This window comes from Marmota marmota, unplaced genomic scaffold, assembly GCF_001458135.2.
Source record: "Marmota marmota marmota unplaced genomic scaffold, marMar, whole genome shotgun sequence".
Taxonomy (NCBI): Eukaryota; Metazoa; Chordata; class Mammalia; order Rodentia; family Sciuridae; genus Marmota; species Marmota marmota.
In genome coordinates, this window is record NW_026000079.1 from 2,320,576 (window position 1) to 2,348,179 (window position 27,604).

Below are 27,604 nucleotides of genomic sequence, written 5' to 3' on the forward strand. Positions count from 1 at the left end.
GGGGGACCGCGCGAGAAGGCGCCCCTGAGCGAGCGCGTAAGGGCTGGCAGGCGCGCGGGGCGGCCGAGGTGGTGGTTGGTGGGAGCAGCGAACGACGAGACCAGATACACTCATACGCGTGCCGACGGGCGTGCGCGCTCGGCGGCCGGAGTCAGGTTGGGGGGAGCGGTGGGGAGAGCGCGAGGAAGGAGGAGTGGGAGGCGGGGGGGGGGCACGAGGCGCCCTTCGCCTGCTCCCTCCTGAGGAGCTGCCGCCGCCGCTCTGCCGCTGCCGCCGCTCCCGCCGCCATTTTGGGTTCGCTTTGCGGAGGGGGAGACGATCCCCTTCTCGTTGCGGGACCCGCCTCCCCTCAGTTTTCCTCCTTTCGCCCTACGCCTTTTCCTTCTCCTCTTTCGCATTTCCGCCACTCCGCTTACCCTCTGACCGCCTCCTGACAAGCAGGAGAGATCCGCTGTGGACTAAGGGAAGCGGAGGCGCCTGGCGGCCACCCCCTCTTCCCCACTTCCCTGCACTCTCATCGTTCTCGGCCTCGGCCTCTGACACGGTGAGTAGAACGGTTTGGGCAGGCCTCTGGGCCTAAGCACTCTCTCGGCGGCTCCGTCCTGGGTTTCCTGGGATCTACTGTCATCTCCCGGACCTGGATCTCCAGGAGAGCGGTAGTAGGGATGGGGGAGGGGAGAGGAGGGCAGGGGATCCTGAGCCTACTGGGAAGTCCCTCCAGGCGGGGGTGAAGGGGTGTCCCTGACAGGCGGGCTCCCGACTTGAGGGAGGGGGCGGGAAAGTAAGCCAGTGGAGGCGGAGCCGCCCGTGCCCCTGACAGGTTTGTGTGGATAAGCACGGTTGGAGCATCTCCCGAAGTCCCGTTTGTGCTTGTTTAAGGGACATGATCTTCAGAGGCAGTTTACCTGTATGGGAAGGTCTGGGGTGTCCCTGACACGCCGAGCTGTATGTAGGAACGACAGAACGGTCCCACTGTTAGAAGTTTAGTAAATGTCACTGGTTAGTTTGTACATGGAAAGAGATGTTTTTGGTTCAGAAGACAGATGGTCTGTTGGTGTATAGCGGCTGTGTTTGTGTGTGTACGCGAGGATGGAAAGTGCTCCCGAAGAGTTTGCTTGTGTTTCTGAAAGTGTAATGGAGTTCCCCTTATAAGTTAGCTTATTTTAAAAATAAATGTTGGGATGTTCCTTGCAGGTTGATAAGTGTGTGTGTTAGAGATGGGGAGCACGTAATTACCTGTCGGGAAAGAATAGTTATGGCATTATTCTAGACAATAAAGCGCATTTGTGTGGGGTCAGAGGGGGGGAGAAACTTGGTATGGCCAGTTGTGGTCTTAGGAATAGTTTGTGCCTTTTAATGATTGATTGGTAGGTACTAGGTATTGAAGCCAGGGGCGCTCTACCACTGAGCCCCATCCCCAAACCTATTTTATTTCTCATTTTGAGATGGTTTCGCAAAGTTACCTGGACAGGCCTCGAACTTGTGATCCTTCTGCCTCAGCCCCCTGAGTCGCTGGGATTACAGGCCTGCAACAATTCGCCAGGTTAGTTTGTGCCTTTGAATGAATTGTGTAAATGTAAACATCTTTAACAGAATTATTAGTCTAAGACTGTAAGGATGGGTGACCTTTTTTGTTGATGTGGGTTTATAGTAGCACTTTATATTAGTATAAGGAGTTTACATTTAGAATGATTTTTCATTTTATTTGTCATTCTAAATTTCTGTAAAAATGGTGGAATAAATATTTTCTCCCATTTTACAAAAAAGGAAATTGAGGCATAAAGGTAAGCTTTCCAAGGTCACTTGATAAATTGGTGACAAAGTTGGGACTATAACTCAGATTTTTGACTACTAATCCAATAATATATTCACTATATTATAATTCATCTAGAGATCTTTCTTGGCAAATATGAGTATATTGGGAAAATAGGGGAATCTGTGACTGGTTGGATAGGCCAATAGTGTCAAACCACATATATGAAATATATGTTTTCCTTGCCAGCCTGACCTGTATAAAATGGGTATCCATGACTATATTGTTTTGTGTTTATGGAGAAAGCAGAGCATTTCTGATACTTCAGAGTGTATGTTTGAGGGAAGGATGGCTTTCACAGCCTAACATGTACCAGAACAGCTTCAGGGGTGCTGACAATTTAACTTTGTTTTTTGGTACTGGGGATTAAACCTTGCAGCAAGTGCTCTGCCACTGAGCTTTACCCTCAACCAGACAGTTTATCCTCTTTCATTCATTCAACAAATATTTATTGAGTTTATTCAATAAATGGTTTCTGCCTTTCAGTGAGAATAATGAAGATGCCATTGTTGAAATAGCTTGTATGCATATGAGGGTAGTTGTCTTGACAGTCATATACACTGAGTTGAATGAGCAGACAAGTCAGTGTGGAATTGAAAGCAGAAAATTTTTAAAAGTCTATTCAGAGCTATATTGCAAACCCGTAACCCCAGCTACCCGGGAGACTGAGGCAGAAGGATTGCAAGTTAAGAGTCCAACCTAGGCAATTTAACAAAACCCTATCTCAAAAAATAAAAAGGACTGGAATGTAGCTCAATATAGAGCATTTACCGAACATGTCCCAGTACCTCAACAAACAAAAAAAAAACTATTTAGTTTGGAGGTAATTTATGTCTTCTAGACAATTTAATATGGAAGAGTATGGAGTATGTAAAATCCAGGGCATCCAGTTTGTAGTAGAGTGTGCCTTTGGCATTTTCTTTTGGCATTTATGAGTAAACTGTTTTTGGGAGTTGGAATTTGTTGATATATGTACTTCTGGATATTGGAACTTCTTGGCTGGGTTGAAAGAATTCTTCGAAAGACTAATTTCATAGTAAGGATCCCCTCTGTGAATAAGAGGGAAGAATGCTTGAACTATGTCAAATGAATTGTGTTCCTTTGAAATGCATTGATATATTAGATTAGTGGTTCTTAATTTTTTGGGGGGGTCACATGTACTTCTGAGCATCTGATGAAAAACCTCACAATTGAAAAAGAGCATAAACCGCAGTCACAAATTATGCATAGTAATTTCTATAATTTAAACTGTAATGAAATAAAACTAAGTTATATTTCAGGTCTTGTTTGAATCCCCCTGCCACCACACTTTTTTAAAAAGTTTTGTTAAGCAGTACAGTGTTGGTATGAGTTTAAGGTGAAAGATTCTGTGGTAATATTTGAGCAGAATGGAGAGAATTTCAGGCTGTTTTTGTAGGAGAAACGCGTAACTGACGTCTGAGAAAGTAGGGGAGGGGAAGTGAATTAATCATGTATAATGATTACTAATTGAACATGTAAGAGCATAAAGATCTTCAAAGAAGATTGGAGGTAATACAAATCTCAAACAAGTAGACATTTTATCTAACTTAATGATAACAAAGGGTAGGATGTTAAAGGGCAATCACTTTTTAAGCCTCGATTTAGAGATTTAAGTTAATTTTATTTGTGTGTATGTATGTGATTGATTTTAAGGGAAGAACGTTAGATAACTGTAGAATGAAGACAGGATTTTTTTTTTTTTTTTACTTTATCAAACATTTCTTCTTCAGTTTTGATATTAGTTAAAAATAAATTGAAATAATGTAGACCACTTAATGTGATGTAATGCATTTTTAAAACATTGTTACTTGGAAAAAGAAAAGAAAATTACACTAACAAGTGTATTGTCCAGAACTAATGAGTTATTAAGAGTCTTTAGTTATGGCAAAATCCAAACAAAAACAAGAAATTCCTTCTACTTGTGCACTTATTTATGTGTTCATTTATTCAGTCAACTTAAAGTTTTTCCAGTGCTTCCTTGATGCCCATTTCTGCTTAGTGGTAGAGAAAAGATGTTTAAAAAAAAAAAATTTTTTTTTTTTTTTTTTTTTGGTCTCTCAAGAGTTCCCAGTCTAGAAAGAGGAACATTTTAACTAACATTACAATACAGTGTAATCATTTGTTCACAGTGGAAAGAAGAGAAAGTTATTAAATCTGAGGGGAGAAAGGAAAGGTTAAAATAGCTTCCTACAAATGGAAAGATTCAGAGTTTAAAGGATAAATGAGTTATTCAGTAAGGCTCAAAGAGGGTAGTCTAAGTAGACGAAGAAATCTGCGAGGGTATAAAAATGAATGTAACATAACAGATGAGTTTGATATGATTTGGATCAGTAGTATATTTTCAGTTCAATTTTATGATTTCCTGTATCTTTGTACTGATAAAGATGAAAGATGTTCAGCATATTTCACTCATACAAAAACAGTATATTGTTACAGCTAAAGATAATTTCTAGCAAAGATTAAAATTAAGAAAATATTTAGTTTTACTCTGGAAATTTTTACTGGAATATGCCCCACTTCCTCAGCATGTTAGTTAATCCAGCTTTGATTTTAATAGGTATCTAGTTAAATTGAAAATATATGAAATATGGCATATTTCCCCTTCATTTGTTGAGAATCCCAGATAGTGATTAAGATTATGGATTCTGAAATCAGATTGACTAAGCTTAAATCTCAATTTTGCTAATTTATTGACTGTATAATATTGAGCAAAGTCTTGTGGTCTTTGATTTCCCTGACAGTAAAATGATGGTAATGATTATAATACTTATAGCATAGAGTTGTTGAAAGATTATGTGGGCAAATGGTTTAAAGTGCTTTGTATAATGTATGTCATGTACCCTTAGAGCATAATACATATATGCTATTTTAGTTATTTCTCTTGTTTCCTAAAAAGAGAATTTATCAAAGCTGATTACCTCCTTAGTATTTATTTTCTGTTGGTAGTAAGAATATGTAAATACGTTTATGAAAGTATATATAAACAACCTCCTAATGTATATATACTTTTTTAAATTCTCAGTTTTTAGTGTACTTTTAAATCTTATTTTCCTTACATATAAATTCTAATTTTATATTTTTCTCACTTAACTCCAGCCTAGACTTTGTGTGGCTTCTATTTACTTTTTTTACCTGCTGATCAAATCAAGTATTTGTTTTGAAAGTGTACAGGAATGTATCTTGCTGTGTAAATTTCATGGGTGGAAAACCTGAAGCCTTTGAACTAAATTGGGTTGGTTTTGACAGTTCTCTTTTTAAAGATTATAAGTGCTTTCCTTTATTTATTTATTTTTTTAAAGAGTCAGTGTATTATTCTTTAAAGAAGATGTTATTCTTCTTCTAAAGCAGAATCCCTCTTTTAAAAAAAATATATATTTTTTAAAATATATATATTTTTTAGGTGTTGACAGACCTTTATTTTATTTATTACCTGCAGTGCTGAGAACCGAATCCAGTACCTCACACATGCCAGGCAAGTGCGCTGCTGCTCAGCTCCAGCCCCAGAATGCATCTTTTTCATTAAAAAATCACCTCATTTGATTCAGCAACAAGACCAACATGTATTTATTGATTGCTTATTATGTTCCAGAGTCAATTGCAGGCTGATGAAGCAAATAAGGTTGCCTGCTCTATTTTAGGAACTTCATAATTTGTGCATTTTATTTAATTCCCTTTTCCACTGCTGTAATCTGCTGCTTATGATTGTATTATATGTGATTCAAGCAGTAGATTTGGATTCCTGAAGGAATGTCCTGGGATATGGTTGTTTTTATGCTAGAACAGATCAATTTTGGCATGAACATCTCTTCCTGTTAGAGGAATATTTACTAGGTGCCTATGTTTAGTCCGGTAGTTCATTGGACAGTTATTCTTTTGGGGTATAGTGGTTTATGTCTTCTTTTCAAATAAAAACTAGCATTTTGCCTCCTGTGCCTGTGACAGAAGGAACATTCATTCATTCAGTAAGTATTGATTGTGTAATTACATTGTGCCAAGTGCTGTTAATCCTAGGGAATCCAACAGTGAATAAAACATTAAAATCACTGTCCTCATGGTTGTTGCTTTCTAATGAGTAAGAGATGTTAAATAAATGCATATTATATCATAGCAATTTATTGATAAGTGTTACATAAATGTAAGAAGGTAAAGATATGTTAGGTGATTAAGGAAAGTATCTGAGCACTTGATATTTGGGCAGATATAAAGTGATATGTATGAAGGACCCCAAACAACTCTTGTGGCATAAGTTCTAAGACAGCAGTGAAAGGTCTGGGATTGTGGCTCAATGATAAAGTGCTTCCCTAGCATGCATGAGGCACTGGGTTCGATTCTTAGCACTGCATATAAATAAATAAAGGCCCATTGCCAACTAAAAAGTACACACACACACACACACACACACACCAAAAAAAAAAAAAAAACCCAAAGAATAGAAAAGGACTGAAATGATAGGAAATAGGTAAAATAGGTAGCCAGAGTCTAGATAATACAGGATTTAAGTACTTGCATAGGTGTTTAGTTTTTTTATTCTAGTTTGTTTTGTTCATTTGTTTTTGGAGACGAGTTTCCCTACATTTGTTGCCAGATTGGTCTCAAACTCATGAACTCAACTACTCAAGTGATCCTCTTGAGTAGTTGGAACTTAAGGCATATGCTACTTTGCCTGGCTAATAGGATGCTCTTGGGAGATTTTGAGCAGGAAAGTAAGTGACTTGATCTACTATATAAACTTTTAGAAACGAGAGTGTCGCAACCAGGGTGTCTAGTTTGGAGGCTTTTGTGATTGTTGAGGCAAAAGATGAATTGTTGAGGCAAAAGTGAACCTAGAATGTTGTTTAGTGAGATGGATTTGGGAAATGTTTTGAAAGTAGTAGAGATGATAATTTGTTGATGGATGTGGGGTTTGAGTAAGACAGGCCTTACTCAGGGCCTGAGCAGTTGGATACCATTTAGAGATACTGGTAGAAGCAAGTTGTGGGGAGTGCCGAAATTAAAAATTTGGTTGAATATTCCAAGATTTCTATTAAGCATTTAGGAATGAGCTACTGAGTAGGCAGTTGAGATACTGGGTAGTAATTGGATGTACAGGTCTTTAAGTCAGGGCAAATATAAATTTGGGTGTTTAGTGTAGTAACGCTATTTAGAGCCATGAGACTTGATGATTACCTGGAGAGTGAGTATAGATTGGGTTCAAGAGATGAAGTTCTTAAAACTGAGTTGTGGGGTGTTCTTAACACTTGAAGAATCTTACCAAGCCTACTAAGACTAGAAGAGAATCTTGGTAATTTTAGGAGTAATACCTTCCTGGCTAAGAAAACTTAATAAATAGTCAAGATGTAGATATAGAGACAAAAATAAAATGGAGACAGAAGTAAAATATATGTCAAATAGCTTTGTGACTCAGCAATCAAAACACTTTTTTTTTTTTTTCTTTTAATGTGAAATCAAGAACCTGAGTGGCCAGGTACAGTGGTGCACACCTGTAATCCCAGCAGCTCTGGAGGCTGAGGCAGGAGGATAAAGTTCAAAGCCAGCCTCAGCAAAAAGCAAGGCACTAAGCAACTCAGTGAGATCGTGTCCTTCAATAAAATACAAAAAAAAGGACTGGGGATGTGGCTCAGTGGTCATGTACCCTTTTTTGGTACCCTTGTACCAAAAAGAAAGAAAGAACCTGAGTGAATAATCTCTGCTTGATTACTCTGAGAAAGTGGTGAGAGTGGTTGGTTCATATCTTCCTGTAAATCCATTGTGGAGGTCGCCATGACATAAAAGAGATAAATACAAGTTTATAAAATAGTGAATGAGATATCAAAGCATATGAAACTCTTTACCCATGAACACAAGAACTATTTTTGGTTTTGAAAATGTATAGATTGGGCTGGGGATGTGGCTCAATCGGTAGCGCGCTTGCCTGGCATGCGTGCGGCCCGGGTTCGATTCTCAGCACCACATACAAAGATGTGTTCGCGGAAAACTAAAAAAAACAAATAAATATTTAAAAAAAAAAAAAAAAAAAAAAGAAAATGTATAGATCAAGCTGCCTCCTAATTTCTTAGCCCATCATTTAGATTTAAAGAATTCAGTTTTCATATATGGACCTATGTGTTAACACATATAATATCTAGGATACCTTTATAAGATCAAATACTTATAAATGTTAGGGGCTTAGTATAGTTTATAGGTTGACTACATATTTCAGGACACATTTTCTCATTGTGAATAAGTATCTGTTTAAATGTATTTAAGGTATTAGAAATTAAAAGGAATAGAAATAACAATTAAACGTGGTCACAGCAGATAGATCATTTGTTGTTGATAATTTAAAAACCCATTAGAAGCTGGGCACAGTGCTTGTATTTATAATCCCATTTATTCTGAAGGCTGGTCCTGGAGGATCACAAGTTCAAGGCTAGCCTGGGCAATTTAGCAAGAAAGACTGTCTCAAATTAAAATAAGGACTGGATATGTGGCTCATTTGTAGCACATCCTTGGGTTCAATCCCCAGTACTGCAAAAACAAACAAAGCCTATCAGAGATCTTCTTAACAGAGGATCTCTTGTTTAGTACACTACCTCATATTTGCCATTTCACCTCCACTTTTAGGAAAAAAAAGGGGCCATCTGATGAATTGGCACTATGTGTGAGAGTCTGGCGATTTTGAACCCTGTCAGTTCAGGAAAAGAAATTAATCTAGAACATTGAGGGGAAACATTTCTGGTAACAATGTATTTTCCAGTGTTTATCTCACTTCTTGTTATTTTATAGAACTCAGGGAATTAGGATCTGTATCACATATGATTTCTTTTTCTCAAGTCAGAGTTAAAACTATCAGTTGGGTACTTTAGAGAACTAGTTCTCTTCCAAGTAAATGAAGAGAAACTTTTGTACCCTTTCCCAGGTATCCTTAAATAACACTACCAAAAAATTTCTGAATAGTTTGGAGGCAGTTGGCTTAAGTAGAACTGAGATTTGGTTAAGGGTTGGGGTTGGGGTTTAGCGGTACAGCGCTCGCCTAGCACTTGCGAGGCCCTGGGTTTGATCCTCAGTGCCTCAGCACCACATAAAAGTAAATAAATAAAATAAAGGTATTGCATCCAACTACAAAAACAAATATTTATTTTAAAAAAACGGAGTTGGCTAAGACAGTATTTAAGGTTCAGATAATCTCCAGAAATATTTCTAGATGAATCTGCTCCATGAAAGTTCAGAAACTCTTCATTGAGACTTATAACTAGGTGATTTTAAAAGGCCATTTCCTTGTTTTTGTTCTGAGTGTTCCATTTTAAGGCCACTTTAGAAGCTGGCCTTAAAGACAAAAGATATTAACTCTACTTTTGATGTAGTGATGGGTAGTCATGGATCTCATTAGGAATATGATAAAACCTTTGTACCCTTTCCCAGAAAGTAAACACTTGCACAATTTTTTTTTTTTTTTTTTTTGGCATATAATTTAAGGAGATTCACTGGCATATTTGGTTATAGGCCAACATTCTTTGTTTCACAACTACTTCATGCAAGTTATGGAAAGACAGTTGCATCTGTTCTTCAACAGATAACTGCTCTTAAAAAAGGAATGAATTCATGTAAGGAAGGTTAGTAGTTAGAGGAGGTTTAAACATCTTTTCTGGATTGTTATCTGACTTTTCCGTTTGCCATTATGGTAAATCAGTAATTTTTGGAGAATTATCAGTTAAAGCAACAACTCAATTCCGTCCCCCATAGAATGGCAGGTAGTTGAGAGTATAAGGGAAGTAATTATTCTCCAGAATTGGTAAAGTGGCAGCAAAGTGATCATCATTCATCTGAATCCTACTCTTACTGGCTTCCTGCCTATAGTTGCCTGTCCTCCTTAGCTTATACTCCATATATTTCTGTAAATGCTTTTTCTAAATCCAAACCTAGATCCCATTATAGGGATCAGACTCCTTAGCAAAGCTCTATGAGATCCTGCCTACTCTTTGGCCTTATGTCTCTGTATTCCAGACAGGATTCATTTATATATGCACAACTTGCATATTGCTCCTAGATATCTGTCTGCAAAGGGAACACACTTACCCATCTTCAGAGACAAAATTCAGGATGATGCTGTGAAGTCTCAGCTGGTCATTTCCCCTCTTTTGATGAACATTATGCACTAATTTCTCTCGAACATGTACCTATGAGATTGCTGGTCCACGGGGTAAGCTTATTTATTTATATCAAAAAAGAGTTGGATTTATTCAAGTGAGTAGGAGAAACAAGGGCAAGAGGATACCCAGTAGGAGTTGTCTGTTTTTATCTTTAATAGATACTGCCAGTTTTCAAATTGATTGTATGACTTTATAACCAGGAATGTATAGGTATTCTTTTACATTACTTAACAACATTTGATGGTGTAATTTTTTTTCATAATAGACATTCTTGTGGGTGATCACTGTAGTGTCGATTTACATTTCCCTGAGGACTGGTGATTTGGAGCATCTTTTTTTTTTTTTTTTATTCTGGGGATTGAACTCAGCACTCAACTACTGAGCCACACCCCCAGTCCTATTTTGTATTTTTTATTTAGAGACAGGGACTCACTGAGTTGCTTAGTGCCTTGCTTTTTGCTGGGGCTGGCTTTGAACCCAAGATTCTCCTGTCTGAGCCTCCCAAGCTGCTGAGATTACAGGCATGCGCCACCGCACCCGGCTTGGAGCATCATTTTTGAACTTCAGACATCCTTTTGGGGAGTACCTGCTCTTAATATATATTCTGAAAGCAGTTCCTTCTTCAGGTGTATGCATTGTATATGTCATCATCCAGTGTGTGGCTTGCCTTTTCATTCTTGATGATGGAGCCTTTTAATGATGTCTTTTTTTTTTTTTTTTAATTCACCTTGTCTTTTTTTTTTCTTCTCTTTTTTTGTGATGAAGGGGATGGAAAACAAAGGTACTGTACACAGCTACAGATACAGCTCTTTTTATTTTTTATTTGAGACAAGGTCTAGATAAGTTGATAAGGCGGCTCGAACTTGTGATCCTCCTGCCTTAGCCTCCTGATATGCTGGGATAATAGATGCCACTGTGTCTGACATTGCCATTTTTTTTTTTCCTAAATAGAATGGTTTTTAAAAGTTTGTCTAGGGCTGGTCTTGTGGCTCAGTGGTAAAGTGCTTGCCTAGCATGTGTGAGGCACTGGGTTCGATTCTCAGCACTGCATGTAAATAAATAAATAAAGGTCCATCAACAACTAATAAAAAATATGTAAGTGTGTCCAGAAGTATTTGGATTATTTTTCCCAATTTCATATAAATATAAGCAAAACAAAATTTTGAAAGGTACATGTATGATAGTTTTAATGGATTTTTAATTATAAAACTAATAAATTTTGTAATATGAAAATTTATATACATTTATCTTTCAAAGGTTTCTCCGTCAAGTAACCAATATTTATATAATCATCCATACTTTTTTTCCTGTGTGAGTGCAATCCATTTGGGTTTTTCCTATTCCATAAATATGAGACCATGCTTTTTTTTTTTTTTTTAAGTTGAAAATAGCAGACATAGGGGATATAGGTATAGTTCAGTGGTAGAAAACTTGCCTAGCATGCTCAAGGCCCCAGATTTGATCCCTAGCATCACAAAAAGAAAAGAGAAAGAGCAGACAAAGGTATTTGTATGTATTTTTGTATATGTATGTATGTGTATGTATATATATATATTTTTTTTCTCTGAGATAGTCTCAAAAGTCAAATTACTTTACAGTCAGTGTATATAAAATTTAAAAATATAATAGATTAACTATTACTTTCCAGAATAATGGTGGCTATTAATGCCTGTTTACGCATACCTTACCAGTGTTAAATGCTATTAGTCTGAAATTTGAGCTGAACTCATGAAAAAATTTTGTTTTATTTATTTATTTTGGTACTGGGGATTAAACCCCCCTGAATGCTAGGCAAGCACTTTACCCCTGACACTTTACATTGTCTCCTTCACTGTTAATGAGGTGGTAAATCTTTTTACATTTCTCCTCATTATTTCTCTTTTGAAATTGCCTGTATATATCTCATGTAAGTATTTTCTTATTTATTATTTTATAAAAATAACTTTGTATCTTAGAGTTAGTCCTTTTTCATATATACTGTGTTTTCTTCTTCTCTGTCATTTTTTTTTTTTTTTTGGCGGGGGGGTGTGCTGGGGATGGAACCAGGGCCTTGTGCATGCTAGGCAAGTGCTCTGCCACTGAGCTACATCCCCAGCCTTATCTTTGATTTTTGTTTAAAATATCTTGCCATACAGAAATACAATGCTTTTCTGTAGTGAAATTTGTCAAGATTTTCTTTTGTAGACTTATTTTAGTTTCCTGATTTGTTTACAAAGGGTGTCTCTACTATAGGCTATAGAAATGTTAACAAATATTCCTCAAATACTTTTGCGTGTAGTTTTAAATCCATGAGAGAGTTATTTTTGTTTATGACATAAAAGAATGGGCCTAACTTTACTTTATTTAATGGATAGCCAATTGTATTTGATGTGTTGTAACATACATCAAATAAACTAGCCATATTAAAATCTATTAATTGAAAATGGTTTTCACAGGGCTGCTGCTACTCTATATTTGCTTTTATGCAAATAAAAGACATTCCTTTTACAAGATGCTTTATTTTGGTCTGCCAGAAATTTTTTGAATGGTTTTGAAATATAATTCATATGCTATACAACTTTACAATTCAGTGGGTTTTTAAAAATATATTCATAGTTATGTAGTCATCACCACTACAAAATTTTAGAACATTTCATCACCATAACTGGATAACAGTCATTCCCCATCTCAACCGTAGCTGTAAGTAACTACTAGTCTTTTTTTTCTTTTTCTATAGATTTGCCTTTTTTGAACATTTCATATAAATGAATTATACACTGTGTTGTCTTTTGGAACTGACTTCTTTCATTTTAGCATGTTTTCAGAGTTCATCCCTAATCCTAACTTAGTTCAAATTTTGTTGATATCTTCACAAAGGCACTCTACTTTTGTGTGTGTGTGTGTGTGTGTGTGTGTGTGTGTGATTTCAGTGACTTATATAATATTAATACTTCAGTTAGTTTAATACAAAGCATTTTTGGGGGAGGGGTGCATGGTGCTGGGAGTTAAACCCAGGGCCTCCTCATGCTAAGCAAGAGCTCTGCTATACTCCCATCCCTAATATAAAACATCTTAAACTAGTTAAGACACTGCTTACCTTTTTATTTTTGGAGAACTAATTACATGGTTGGAATATATAGTACTTATTTTTTACATAGTAAAAACAGTATGAGATCCTTATGTGGTGCTGCACACCTATAATCCCAGCTACTCAGGAAGCTGAGGCAGGAAGGGATGACAAGTTTTGAGATCAACCTTGACAACTTATCAAAACTCTGTCTCAAAAAGAAGAGGTCTGGGGCTGGTGTTGTGCTGTGCCCAGCATCCGTGAGGCACTGGGTTCGATCTTCAGCTCCATATAAATAAAGTTATTGTGTCTACCTAAAACTAAAAACTAAAAATATATTTAAAAAAAAAAGAAGTTTGGGCTGGATTGTGGCTCAGTGGTATAGTGCTCATCTAGCATGCATGAGGCAGTGGGTTTGATCCTCAGCACCACATAAAAATCAAATAAAGGTATTGTGTCCACCTACAACTAAAAAAGAAGAGGTCTGGAGATGTAGCTTAGTGGGAGAGTGCTTATCTGGCATGTGCAAGACTCTGAGTTCAGTTCCTTTATGGCCAAAAAAGTTTATGAGATATTTGAATAATATTTGAATAAAAGTATCTGTCCTATATGTTTTTATTTTCATCTTGCCTATTCTTAGTTTTTACTGTTTACATGATTAAAAATATATTAGTATTTGTTTATTTAGTTATCAGATATTTATTGAATGGCTTTTATATTCTAGGTATTTTGCTAAGGGCATAGCAGTATAGGGTGTCTCAAACAGTATTCTTATTCTTATGGAATGAATGGTCTAGTAGAAAATAATAACTTACTATTACAGTGAATGTTAAGAGATTTACAGTATGGGTATGAGTACTTGACAGGGAGAACTATCCTAGTTTAGGAGGTTAGGAAATGTCTCCCTGAGGAAATGGCCTTTAAGTTGAAATGGGTAGAATGAATAGAGTCATTCAGGAATTGGGTGGAGGAGAGTTCCAGATGGAACTATGTTCTAATGGAGGGAAGACATATTTAGAAACTGAAAGGTACTTAAAACACATATATCACACATGTAACAGTGTTTAGTTTTTTTTTTTTTTTTTTGGTTACTGTTTACCCTTGCTCTGCTCATAGCAGAATAGGAAATGATGAAGCTAGATATAAGTAGGGGCAGTTAACAAGAACAAAAAGTAAGCACCAGTGATGTGTGAAGTACTGTTCTAAGTACTTTTCATGTATTAGTTCATTAAACTGTTAACAATTTCTGTTTACACAAAAGAGCATGTTGTCCAAGAACTGAGATCTGAGCCTATGTATTCTAACTATAGAGTATGTGTCCTTAACGCCACTGTACCATACTGCAGAACGTAGGTTATAAGTTATGACTGGATTTAGGGACCATTATTTCTGAAGAGCAGTAAACATCCAAAGGTATTAAGTTTGAAAATTAGATTGATTATTTTTAAAAATAACTTTCTGGCTGCAGATTGGTCTAGAGGAAAATAAGGTGGATATAGAAAGAAATTAGAAGTCTGCTGTATTCTGGGCAAGAGTTGTTGGGTTTTTGGACAAGTTAGATAATGGAAGTGGAGAGAACTTGGTGTAATTGTATATTATCTGTGTGGTATTCACAAGTTTTGATATTAGGTTGAAGGTTGGGAAAAATGGACCTAGACTATCAGAATGATGCTAGTTTTTTGACTTGAGCAACTGGTGACACTGAAATTGGAAAGACTGGAGGAGGAGTAGAACTTGTCAAGATATTGAACAAGCTCCAAATGTACTATCAGCATCTTAGAAGTCTTACAATCTAGTATAGTTTATTATATGCAAGTACAATATGTTACCCAGGGATAGAATTTAGAGTAGGAAAAACCAAACCCAAGGAAATTCAGCATTTGAAGGGCTAGTAGACCAAATCAGGCCAGCAAATAAGGCTTAGGAGTGACTGCCAGAAAGACTTTAGGAAAGTATATTATCATGGAAGTCTCTAGTTGTCTGTGGCTTGTCTTCATCTTTTCAGTTTTATTTTTATTCTTTTTTTTTAAGTTTTTTAAAATTTTTTAGTTATAGGTGGACACAAAATCCTTATTTTATTTTTATGTGGTGCTGAGGATAGAACCCAGTGTGCCTCACGCATGCTAGGCGAGCGCTCTACCACTGAGCCACATCCCCAGCCCTATTTTTATTCTTAATTGACAAAATAATTGTACATATTTATGGCATATAGTGTTATGTTTCAGTATATAGGTTGTATGCATTGTATAATGATTAAATCAGGGCATTTAAAAATTAGAAGTCTGCTGTATTCTGGGCAAGAATCTGTTACCTCAAATGTATCATTTTGTCTTCTTAGCCTCAGTACCTTCTGAAGGACAAAAGTTTATAATTTTGATAAAGTACAATTTATCCGATTTTTCTTTTATAAATCATGCTTTTGGTATCATTTAAGAAATCTTTGCTTATTTCAACAGCATTAAGATTTTTCTCCTATATTTTCTTCTTGGAGTTTTACCGTTTTTACTCTTGGATTTGTGTCTGTTATTTGAGTTCATTTTTGCGTATGATATGAGGTAATTGTCTGAGTTACTTTTTTTTCTTTTTGCATATAAATATCCAGTAGGAGCCTTGCATTCAGTTCATTTTAGTTTTTGTACAGGGGGTTGAACCCATGGTAAGCAGATGTTCTATCTCTGAGCTACACCCCCCAGCTCCAACTTCTTCCATTTACTAGCTTTACAATCTTGGTGCTAAGTCATTTTTCCAAGCTTGTTTGCTCATCTTTAAAATGTGGTTATTTAAATCTCACAGGGTTATTGTCAGAATTAAATGAGTGATATGTAACACTACGTGATGGCATCTAGTAGGCCTAAGGTAAATAAATAATAGTAGAATTTGAAAAACACTTCATGATGCCCAAATACTGTGCTCTAAGTTTCTTGAGTATGTAGAAGCATTAAAAATACTATTTCTTCTTTGACAGCAAAATCATTCATATGTAGTAGCTGTTGAAGCAGTCAGAAATGATGATTGCATATGTTTTGAAGGTAAAGCTGACAGCTTTCGCTTACTACATTGTGTAGAGTTTGAGAGAAAGAAGAGTAAAGGATGATTACAAATTATTAGAGCAAAAATTTGTTTCTCAGCTCAGTGGCAGGGTGATTTTTTTTTTTTTTTTTTTTTTTGGTACTGGGGATTGAACCCAGTGGAGCTTTACCAATGAGCCACATTCCCAGTGCTTTTTAGTTTTTATTTGGAGACAGGACAAGATCTTGCTAAATTGCTCAGGCTGGTCTCAAACTTGTGATTCTCTTACCTCAGCCTCCTGAGTTGCTGGAATTACCAATGTGCACTACTGTGCCCGGCCAGGGTGATTTTTTTAAGGCCTCAGATCATTTCACTGGTCAAAACCTTTTAGTTGTTTTTCTACCTCAGAGTAAAAAAACCAGAGTTCTTACAAATTTGCAAAGCCCTTTGTAATCTGTCCTGCATGTCTTTTATTTCTCTTCATCTACCTGTCTTCATCTCCTACTCACTCAGTTTCAGAAAGGGGATGCATCTGTTTCCCTTTTGTTTCTTAAACAGGACAAAAATAACTTCCTCAGAGCTTTTGCACTTTCTTCTCCCTGACTGAAATCTCCCTACCCTTTGATACATTCCAAGAAATAGGATGGTCACAATTTTTTTCCCCCTATTTACTAGAATGAAACCCAGGGACACACTACCATGAGCCACATCCCCAGCCCTTTTTAAAACTTTTTATTTTTGAGACAGGGTGTTGCTAAATTGCCAAGGCTGGCCTTGTACTTGTAATCCTCCTTCTTCAGCCTCCTGAGCATCTGAGATTATAGGCATGTACCACCACATCCAGTACATCTATAAGAAATTTAAAGAGCATGAAACCCAGGATGAATTTTAATACATAATATGGTATATATTTTTTTTAAAAAATGTAGTTCATTTATACTTGCTTCTTAATGTTAATAAATAATGATTACAACCATTATCTATGATAATTAAAGACCACAAAGTGAAACAAAAATTTCTCACAGATGAGAAAAATTAGATTTTACTTGTTTTAATTTAAAAATATGCTACAATGTGGCAATTTTAAATGAAAAAATAATTCCTAGTATTTAAAGAAAATTTTAATTAACAGATAACACTGTATTTTTATTGTATACTACTTAATGCTTTGAAGTATATGTAGGAATTTTAAATAAATTAATAATTTACCTTTACCAAGCTAAAAAAAACCTCCATTAACTTTTTCATTTATACACACATGTGTATATGCATATGTGTATATGCACATGTACATATATATGCAAATTTGTTTTTGGTACTGGAGATTGAACCCAGAGGCATTTTACCATTGAATCCCATCTTCAGTCCTTTTTAAATATTTTTTAGTTGTAGATGAACACAGTAACTTTATTTTTTATGTGGTGCTAAGGATTGAACCAGTGCCTCACATGTGTGAGGCAGGTACTCTACCACTAAGCCACAACCCCAGCCCCACATCCCCAGTCCTTTTTATTTTTTATTTTGAGACATCTTAATGACAAATTATGTTAGTTATATCTCAGTCTCTTAAATACATCTTTTTTCTCTATTTCCAGTTTTACCATTTCTAGTTTAGTGTATTAATCTTAACGTTGTAAGAGTGTTGTGTTTCAGAAAAAACTGTTGCTTTCTATCATTTTTTCTACAGAAACCAGAGACATTTTCTCAAAATATAAATTGTATCTTGCTATTCTGCTGCTGAGAGCCTTTCGAATTTCAGGTCCTTAATATATCTCAACAAGGCCCTTTGCGAGCTATTCTCATTTGTCTTTTATTTCCATTTGGTGTTCTTACTTCTTCAATTAATCTTCTGTTAATCTTTAATCTTAGGGACTTTTTAGACATATTATTCTCTTTTTCTGTATCATTTTCACTTGACAGTTTGCCTGGCCGTTTTGTACTGAGACTGCGAGTCTCAGCTTAAATGTTAAATGTTTTTCTAAGATCTGTTCCCTGTCCCTCCAGGTTCTCTTGATGATGGCAGTACAGAAAACAAACAAAAATTCCTACTGTTTTAGGGCTGATATTTATAGTGGTACATTTTGTTTATAATTATATATTTATACAATTATCTCTAAAACTTAAAGTTCAAAGGGACCATATTTGTATTTTGTACATTTGCTGTATCCAAGAGCACGCCACATTTCTCAAAATGGATTTTGAGGCTTTCAGGAAATATTTGTTGAATTAAAGAAGGAATAGATTAAGAATGATAAATCCATAAAGGAAATGATGGATTGGTTAAAGAGGTAGTAGGAATTCTAGTTTAGAGTGTGAGGTAGCAGGTATGCCAGATATAATCGAAGAATAATAACATTAGAACTAAAAATTTTTTCTTGGTGGTAACATAATGTAGTAGTTAAGAGGATCGAGGCTGACCTGGATCACCTTTTATTGACCATCAAGCCTTTTTTTCTATCTGTAAAAAGAGAGTTACGGGCTGAGGCTGTGGTTCTGTGGTAGAGCGCTTGCCTAGCATGCGTGAGGCACTGAGTTTGATCCTCAGCACCACATAAAAATAAATAAATTAAAGGTATTGTGTCCAACTACAACTGAAAAAAAAAGTTACTAGTAACTACCTCATGGTTATTGTGAGGTGTAAATGAGATACATAAAACAATAGGCTTAAGCTTTGCACATATTAAAAACTGAGAAAATATTAGGAATTTTTTTATTACTTTTTAAGCTACTAATGTTAATCTCCAAGGATTCATTAGTAGTACTTGTTAAAAACTGAGTTGATTTTATATTGTCTTGCTAAATAGTGTGTAGTCAAAGTGTTCCTGTACTCTTTCAAATTATAATAGAGGTTCTGTATTTAGACCAGAACATCTTTTTAAATTTTTTTATTACTTTTTGATGGATGTTTATTTATTTGTGGTGATGATAATCGAACCAGTGCCTCACACATGCTAGGCAAGTGCTCTACCACTGAGCCATAATCCCAGCCCCAGAATATCTTTTTTTTAAATTTTATTTGTTTTTTTGGTCTTGCTGGGAATCAAATCCAAGGTCTTGTGTATGCTGAGCAAGTCACATCAGCCTCAGAACACTTATATTAACAACAGTATATTACATAATTTTTATCAGATCTATGGTTTATTATTTGGATGTGGGATTAGTATGGCAAGTATTAGTGTGGTTAGAGGTCATCACTATCTAGAGGGAATAGGGTATGGATGTGATAAACAATTTTGATCAATTCCTATTCAAAAGTATACACACACACACACACACACAAACACAAATACTTTGGATGCTTTGGATTGAACTCAGCGCCTCAAGCAGGCTAATAAGCACATGGTCTCCTGTAGAGCTCTATCCACAACGGAAGTCCTGTATTTGTAAGTCCTGTATTTGATTGCTTTCCCAGGTTTAGTGGATTATTGCAGAATGTATAGGGAGTATACTGTGAATCACTATGAATTTTGATTTTTTAAAAATTTTGAGTGTCTACTATATGATTAGATTATCATCCATTGTGTTTATATAATATATATGTCCTATTAATATGATTAGAATTTCCTAGAGTTTGTACACTGCTATAATTATATATGGAAAAGAACTTTGTGCTATAAAGATGTTTTCCTTGATTTTGGACTCTAGACCATTCTGGATTATTCCAGAGATTTGAAAACATAAATCTCAAAGTTGCTTATGAAATAAAGTTTGAACTTACCTCTTTGAGCAAAGAAATTCTAATGGTCTGAGTTCTGTATTTCTCCTTAGAACTACATTTTTTTTAAAATTATTTTTTAGTTGTAGTTGGACACAATACCTTTATTTTATTTATTTTTATGTGGTGCTGAGGATCAAACCCAGGGCCTCACACATGCTAAGCAAGTGCTCTACCACTGAGCCACAACCCCAGCCCTTGGAACTATATTTTAAATTAAATATATTAGGAACCATAATAAGTTGTGTAACAACATGACACTCTTGACCCTGGATGGAATACCTAGTTGTATAGGTAAATATCTTTCCAAAAGCTACAAGAATGTCATTCACAAATAATTGCTTTGAAAGTTTAAAAAAAAACCCAAAAAACTGCAATCTGACAGCTGCTATTGGGACTCACTGAGTTTTAAAGTTTACATTCAGTAGTTAAAAAGTACTCTTTGTTTTAAAGTATGTTCAGAATTTGGGTATATCTTTATTGGAAACACTTAAATTTGGTATGTGGAGTTTGACAGTTGTTATTTCCTAGTTTCACTGCCCATTGCTGAAATGGATTCACAAAATAAGCCCATAGGCATAGTTTCTGTTTTCCTCCTTGATCAGCTTAGGAAACATGGAATTTCTATTTTTATATACATTTCTAGAGGGATTATCAATGTTTTTAAATTAATCTCTCTTCTGTATATTGATATCCTGCTGTTTTATATATGTCACTTGGATTTATTTTCTGCAGAATCCTGCTTCTCTAAACCCTTCTCTTTTTTGTTGGTAAGGAATGAGAACGGGTGGTTGAACTCATGCACACTGGACCACTGAGCCACATCCCCAGCCCTATTTTGTATTTTATTTAGAGACATGGTCTCACTGAGTTAGTTAACACTTAGCTTTTGCTGAGGATGGCTTTGAACTCTTTGATCCTTATGTCTCAGCCTCCTGAGCTGCTGGGATTCTAAGTGTGCGCCACTGCGCTTTGCTGGACCCTTCTGTTTAATGTTTTGACAGTGAGTCAGTAAGGGTCAAGAATGATTTCCTTTCTTTGGGCAAAATGCTGAAATTCTAATTTCCATTTATAAATAGTAAGGCTCCTGGAATTCTTTCATGACATACAAACAAAAAATTATAGGGAAATTTAAGAAAGTATGTATTTGAGCGTAATGAATATAAAAATGCTTGTTTTTGTGTAAAATGTTGTTTGTTTTTATTTCACAAAGAATTTGTTTTAACAACTAACCAAAAAGATACATGGCAGGTACATCAGTTTGCCTTTAAAAATATGAAACCCAGGTTGGTCATTAGAAATTAGGAAACAAGAAAGGGAAAAGAAAATAGAAAAAGGACAAATTGGAGCCAATAACGTCAAAACTCTCATACGGCATGAAATTAATTTAGCAAATATTTTTGAAACCTACTTATTGTGATAGGTTACTGTTGTAGGTGTTAGGATACAACAATGAACTGAACTAACAAAAGTCCATTTCCTAGTGGAATAAGGTACAGACAATAAACAAATAAATGTATTGTGTACCTGATAATGAGAGGAATATTAGAGTATATAAAAACAGCATAAAGAGTGTGAGAAGAGCGTGATGAGAATGGGGATCTTTCTGTTATATAGGGTTGTCAGGGAATGCCTTTTCTATAAGTTTACATTTAGGCAAAGACATCAAGTGAAAAAGACCATACAATTATCTGAGGTAAGGGTGTCTAGTTAGGCAGTAGTAAATGAAAAGGCCCTGAGTTATACGACTTATTTTTTGTTGTATTTGGGACACTAAAGGAAGATCTTTGTGCCCTCTACTGGGAACTAAGTAGGGAGACTGGTAAGACGTGTAAGTGAGGTAGAGGGGATTGTAGGGTAGATTAAATACTCTCTATACAGCATTATAAGAAATCTGGCTTCTACTCTTGAGTGAGATAGGAAGCCATTATGGTTTTGATTAAAGGAGTGACACAGTTAACTCAGGCTTTAATAGGATCATTTTGCTGCTGGCTTGAGAAGACTGTAAGAGATATGAGAATTGAAGCCAGGAACAAGTTAGAAGGCTATTGTATTCCAGGTCAGATATTATGATCACATGTATCTGATGTCTGTCAAAATAGTGAGAAGTAGCGATTCTACATATATTTTGAAGGTAAATCTGATAGAGTTTGCTGAACAAATGGGCATGTGGATTACAAGGGACAGAAAGGAATCAAAATCTGATTAGAAATTTTTGACCTCATATTTCTGGTTGGGGTTGTCAGGAAACACATGGGAATAATAGATTTCTGGTGATGAGCAAAGATGAATTGATTTTAAACATGTCAACCCTGAAGTGCCTATTTATTACACATCCAGCCAGTGTGTCAAGTATGCATTTAGTATAAGAGTCTGAAGTTCCAGGAAGAGGTCTCTACTTGTCTTTTTCTGGAGATGGATACTTATGAATCATCAATGACTGGATCAGGTCATTTATGAAGGAAGTGTAGATGGAATAAGGAAGAGTCCTAGGACTCTCATATTTACCTGTCATGAAGAAGAAAACCAGCAAAGGAGAGATTGACTAGTCAGTGAAGGAGAAGAACGAAGACAGGTATTCTGGAAGTCTTGTGAAGACAGGGACTGTTCTGCTCTAATTTTGTTGAGTGGTCTGGTGAGATGAGAGGTGTAGCCCGGACTGCTGAACCGGGGTCACTCAGGTGAATTTGAAGTGACACAAATTCTTTGTGAAATAAAAACAAATTTGAGGTACACACAAAAGAAACCTTTTTCACAGGCGTTAGGATGGCATCTCCACCTCCAGCCACAAGTTCTCACAAGGAGGGGCAAGAGAAAAGCATGGGAGGCTGGCAAGAGAGGGGGAGCACGCCCTGAAACTTGGCTTTTATTGGAGGGAGCTATTCGATGGAACATTGTATCCAAAAACAGGCAAGGGGTAGGATTACAAAGGAACAAGGAGTCAGCCCACTCGCATTGGGTAATGCCAATTCCCAGAGCTCCACCTTTCTATCTGAGCAGAGGTAAATCTACATTCATTGCAATGGGTGCAATGCCAGTCTAGTACCTCCTTGCTCAAGACTTAAAGGTGTATGCATCCTCCTGTTCAGGGTGGTCCCCAATAGAGAGGACTGAGAATTGATATTGTACTTAGCAACATGAAGGTGACCTTGACAAGTTTATGTGCAGTGGTGACTGTGAAAGTGTGATTGTATATTCATGAGAAGAAAATATGAGGATTTAAGGATAGGGACTATAGAGAACTCTTTCAAGAAGTTTTATTGTAAGGATGAATAGGGAATTGGGAGACTGGAGGAACATGTGGAGTAAAGAAGTTTTCTTGGATGAGGAGATACTTTAGTGTATTTTCATGATGATTGGCATTATCCAGAGGAAAGGTAAGATGATATGATGGGAAAGGGGGATGTAGTTGCATGAACAAAACTGATAGGATTTAGTCCTCAAGGAATTGGAAGTAGAAACAATTTATGTATTATTTAAGAAGGAAGGCAGTCTGTAGAAATAGATGGAGATAGGTGGGGAGATAAACAATAGGTTGTTTTGGCAATTTTCTTCTGATCCTTTCTACTGCCATTGTCAGACAGTAGGCAGCTGATGAAGGGAGTGAAGATGGGATGAAGTAGTTATCTAGAAGGGTGCTGGAGTGCATGGATTAGAGAAATAAGTTGTTTGCAATAAGGGCTCACTTAAAGTTATTGGTCAGGAATATAAAGTGAGATCAGTCAGCATATTTGCTTTTCTTAGACAACCCTTGATGTTACAGGGACAGAAGAGGTATAAAACGTGCTGAGAAATGTCACTGATAAAATTAATATATTTTAGAAAACCATCTATATGAAATATATATGTTAAGAAAAAAATTATTTATGAATTTCTCATTGTAACACGGGATATTTATGTAAAATAGAAAAGGAGAAACATTTGCTATAGGCCAAATATTGTGTTTGAAATTATAGAGACCTTCCTTCCTTCCTTCCTTCCTTCCTTCCTTCCTTCCTTCCTTCATCCATTCAAATACTTGTTTGTATCCCCAGATGCTGACATGTGGAGTAAGAAAAACTCAGTTGCCCCCATTGTGATCCTATGTGAATAATAAGTATTCAGGGATGCATCAGTCATTACAAGCTTAAATGTAGGTCTGAGAACATAGGTCCATAGCCCATCCTTCAGAATCTTTGATGCCAAAGATTTGTCTGTTTCCCAGCTTTTAAAAAGGTTACATAGATTGGGTGATGTGGCACCAGAGGGTTTGGAAAAGCAGTCTGTAATCAAACACCTTAATACTTCTGCATTGTAACATGTAAATATATATATAAATTATTTTTTAAAAATTCATTTTTTAGTTGTAGTTGGACACAATGCATTTATCTATCTATCTATCTATCTATCTATTTATATGTGGTGCTGAGGATCGAACCCAGGGCCCAACTCATGCTAGGCAAGCACTCAACTGCTGAGCCCCAGCCCCAGCCCCTGCATAGAAATTATGATGATTAAGACTAAAATAGGTGCAGGTCAGGTTTTGTCACTAATGAATTATGATAAAAACCTTGGTTTTCAGAGTATTTTGAATTGTAGAATCCCAAATCCATCATATTAAAGATAGAACTTTGTACTTTTAAGGGAGAGAAAGCATTATGACACAGAAGCAAAAGCAAATATGATTTCTTGGAGACAGTAAAGAAAACTGAGTTGACTAAATCATAGGAGATGTATGTTGGAAATAAGATTAAACAAGTTTAAATAGTGAGAATAGCCAGTTTATTAAAAACCTTGAATACCATTGTAAAGTAATAGACTTACCAAAGTGAAATCATTGGAAGATTATTCTTTCGGAATAGGACAAACTAAAGAGAATAGTCAGTTGACCATCATTTGCTTAGTAACTGCTTAAAATGCTGCTGCTGCCATTGCTACAACTACTACCAGTACTAAAATATTGAGTGTCTGTTGTTAAATCCTTGCTACATGCCAGTTGTTGGGTTAGGTATTTTTCTGATACTTCTTGTAGGAGCTGTATAACAGCTTTATATCATGGTCTTTGTCCTTTGAAAAGAAAATCATTAAGGCACACAGTGAAAATTGTAAAATATTTTATTTCATAAATGGTATTTTCCAAGGGATATGAGATTATTCTTTTTCTAAATACTAGTCCTTAATCTTTTTCCTTTTAGTTGTAGATAGACACAGTATTTTTTTTAAATTTATTTTTATCTGGTGCTGAGGATCAAACCCAGTGCTTCACACACTCTGGGCAAGTGCTCTACCACTAAGCTATAGCCTCAACTCCTAATCCCGGATCTTGAGTTGGGCATATGCTTGAGATAATACAAGTCTTTCAGTCCTCAAGAATAGTAGATTATTTTGTTTTATTTTATATTCACCAGTTGGCCTTTGGATTATATGCTAATCTGGTTTCATGAGGACCTTTATATATGGGGGAAGGTTGTACAGTATAGATTCTTAGATTAGGCATACCACCTATCAAAAAATAAATCAAAATGCTCTTTTTAAAATATATGTAGCCAGGTATAGTGGCACACTCTTATAATCCCAGTGATTCAGGAGGCTGAAGTAGGAAGATCACAGTTTTGAGGCTCACCTCCACAATTTAGCAAAACCCTCAGCAACTTTGTGAGACTGTCTCAAAAAATGCAGAAAACTGGGGGGTGTAGCTCAATAAGCTGCCCTCCGCCAAATATTATGCATTTGGGGAATTGACACATGCCAACTGACTATTTGCTATTAGGAAAACTTATAAAAATTAATTTCTGATTTTCAAAAGTTTTTATAGCAATTGTTCTCAGTCATTTCTCTATTGTCTTTTTTGCTAGATTTTAAGCCTCATAAATTTAGGAACTGAGTGGATTTGTTGAGTACATAATATATTTCCAGGATGTAGTATAATGCCTGGCATATAATGGGTGGTCAGAAATATTTTTGAATGGATTGAGTGAATTCAGAGTTAAATTGTACAGCAAGATTATTCCTGCCTCAAAGTCCTAACATAAAAAGCCTGACAGTTTCTTAAAAATGGTTAGAACACTGAAACCCACTTAAAACCAGTAAAATGTCCTTTACTTTCAGTAAAACTGATTTTATTTAACTAAAATATAAGGAATATATTCTTTTCAAATTGAAGAGCTCTGAAAAAATTAAATTATTTTTATCTTTGTGTTTGCTTGACCATCAGTTGCAGAAATTTCTTGATTGAGTTGTAATAGTGATTCTTCAATTTTGATTTGTACCATACCACTTATATTTATTCATGATATTTGTAGAGTATAAAATTTCTGAAATTTTAAAACATATTTTTAACTAAATGGTCTTAAATCTATTTCAAACTATAATTTGATCTGTTTTAATTGTGATTTTTTGGGTGCTTTTTGACTTCTTATCCTTTTCCCTATATGCCCATTTCTCATGTTAATCAATAGTTGCCTCTATTCTGATAAATTTTTGTTATGATCTGTTCTGCAGAGAAAGAGATGCTGGTTGCAAGTTTTGGAAATCCCTGTTTTTTATGGAACAAAGTTCTGTAAAATTTTCATAAGATTACTTGGCAATAACATACGCTTGTGATGGACCCTAGAAATACTGCTATGTTAGGATTGGGTTCTGATTCCGAAGGTTTTTCAAGAAAGAGTCCTTCTGCCATCAGTACTGGCACACTGGTCAGCAAGAGAGAAGTAGAGCTAGAGAGTAACACAAAGGAAGAAGAGGACCTTCGAAAGCGGAATCGGGAAAGAAACATTGAAGCAGGGAAAGATGATGGTTTGACTGATGCACAGCAGCAGTTTTCAGTGAAAGAGACAAACTTTTCAGAGGGAAATTTAAAATTGAAAATTGGCCTTCAGGCTAAGAGAACTAAAAAACCTCCAAAGAACTTGGAGAATTATGTATGTCGACCTGCCATAAAAACAACTATCAAGCACCCAAGGAAAACGCTTAAAAGTGGGAAAATGACAGATGAAAAGAGTGAACATTGTCCTCCAAAAAGGGTAAGTGTAATGCCCAGCAATATGTGGTCATTGACAGTATTCAGATTTTTCTATTGATTTACATACCTATTCCAGGAAATTTGATTTTAATCTTTTTACGTTTCTTCCAGATAGTCTGTGAGTCATGTCAAAGATGTAATGGTATACAATGTAGTAAAATTTACTTATAAAATTATGACGGATATTTAAAATGGAGCATACTCTGATTATTACTCCTAAGGTTAGTGGGAAAAATATTGGATTTGTAGTCAGGAAACCTAGATTTGAATCTTGCCTTCCTACTTACTAACAGTGTCATCATGGACAAATTAACAGAGGAGAAACTGAGCCCAAAGATATTATTAATTGGTTATATTATTACCTGCCTTCCAGGATGGTTGGAAAGTATCAGATTCACTAAGAAATGTTGAAAGCTTTTGTTAAATGAATTATTTTGTAAAATATTTCTGTTGTTCCTCATAAGGCAAGTTAATATATTAAAAATGTCAGCTGGGTGAAGTTCCAACTACTTAAGATTGCTTAAGTTCATGAGTTTGACACTATTTTGGGCAACGTAGTGAGACCCCATCTCAAAAAAACAAAAAGAAAAGTCATCCCCCTTCTATCAGATATCCAGTTACTCCTCTAACTCTTCTTCATTCTGTTCACCTTGTCTAATAAAGATCTCACATTTGTGCTTTATTTTGTTGACCACAAGTTTTAGTCCCTTTATGCATTATTTTATATATTATATATATATTCCCACAGATTTAAGATAGTATTCATATATGAGTAAAACAGGGAGAAAGAGTTGGCTTAATATTTTGGCTAAAAGAATATTACTCACTGTTTAAAATGATGATTTGGTTTTTTATCATTAATTCTTTTTTT

The 27,604-nt window shown here is 35.8% G+C and overlaps 2 protein-coding genes across 6 annotated transcripts in view; one reads left to right on the forward strand and one right to left on the reverse strand.

Moving 5' to 3' along the window:
* Positions 1–657, reverse strand: part of Dap3 (death associated protein 3) — a 35,693-nt gene extending 35,036 nt beyond the window's left edge. The window contains exon 1 of the mRNA XM_015502763.2: positions 417–657. The gene's annotated coding sequence lies outside the window, so the exon portion shown is untranslated. The remainder of the gene's footprint in view (positions 1–416) is intronic.
* Positions 416–27,604, forward strand: part of Ash1l (ASH1 like histone lysine methyltransferase) — a 173,359-nt gene continuing 146,170 nt past the window's right edge. For all 5 annotated transcript variants that reach the window (XM_015502764.2, XM_048814726.1, XM_048814727.1 and 2 more), the window contains exons 1-2: positions 416–544; positions 26,214–26,734. In XM_015502764.2, coding sequence (XP_015358250.1) covers positions 26,315–26,734 — 420 coding nt within the window. In that variant the 5' untranslated portion in view covers positions 416–544; positions 26,214–26,314. The remainder of the gene's footprint in view (positions 545–26,213; positions 26,735–27,604) is intronic.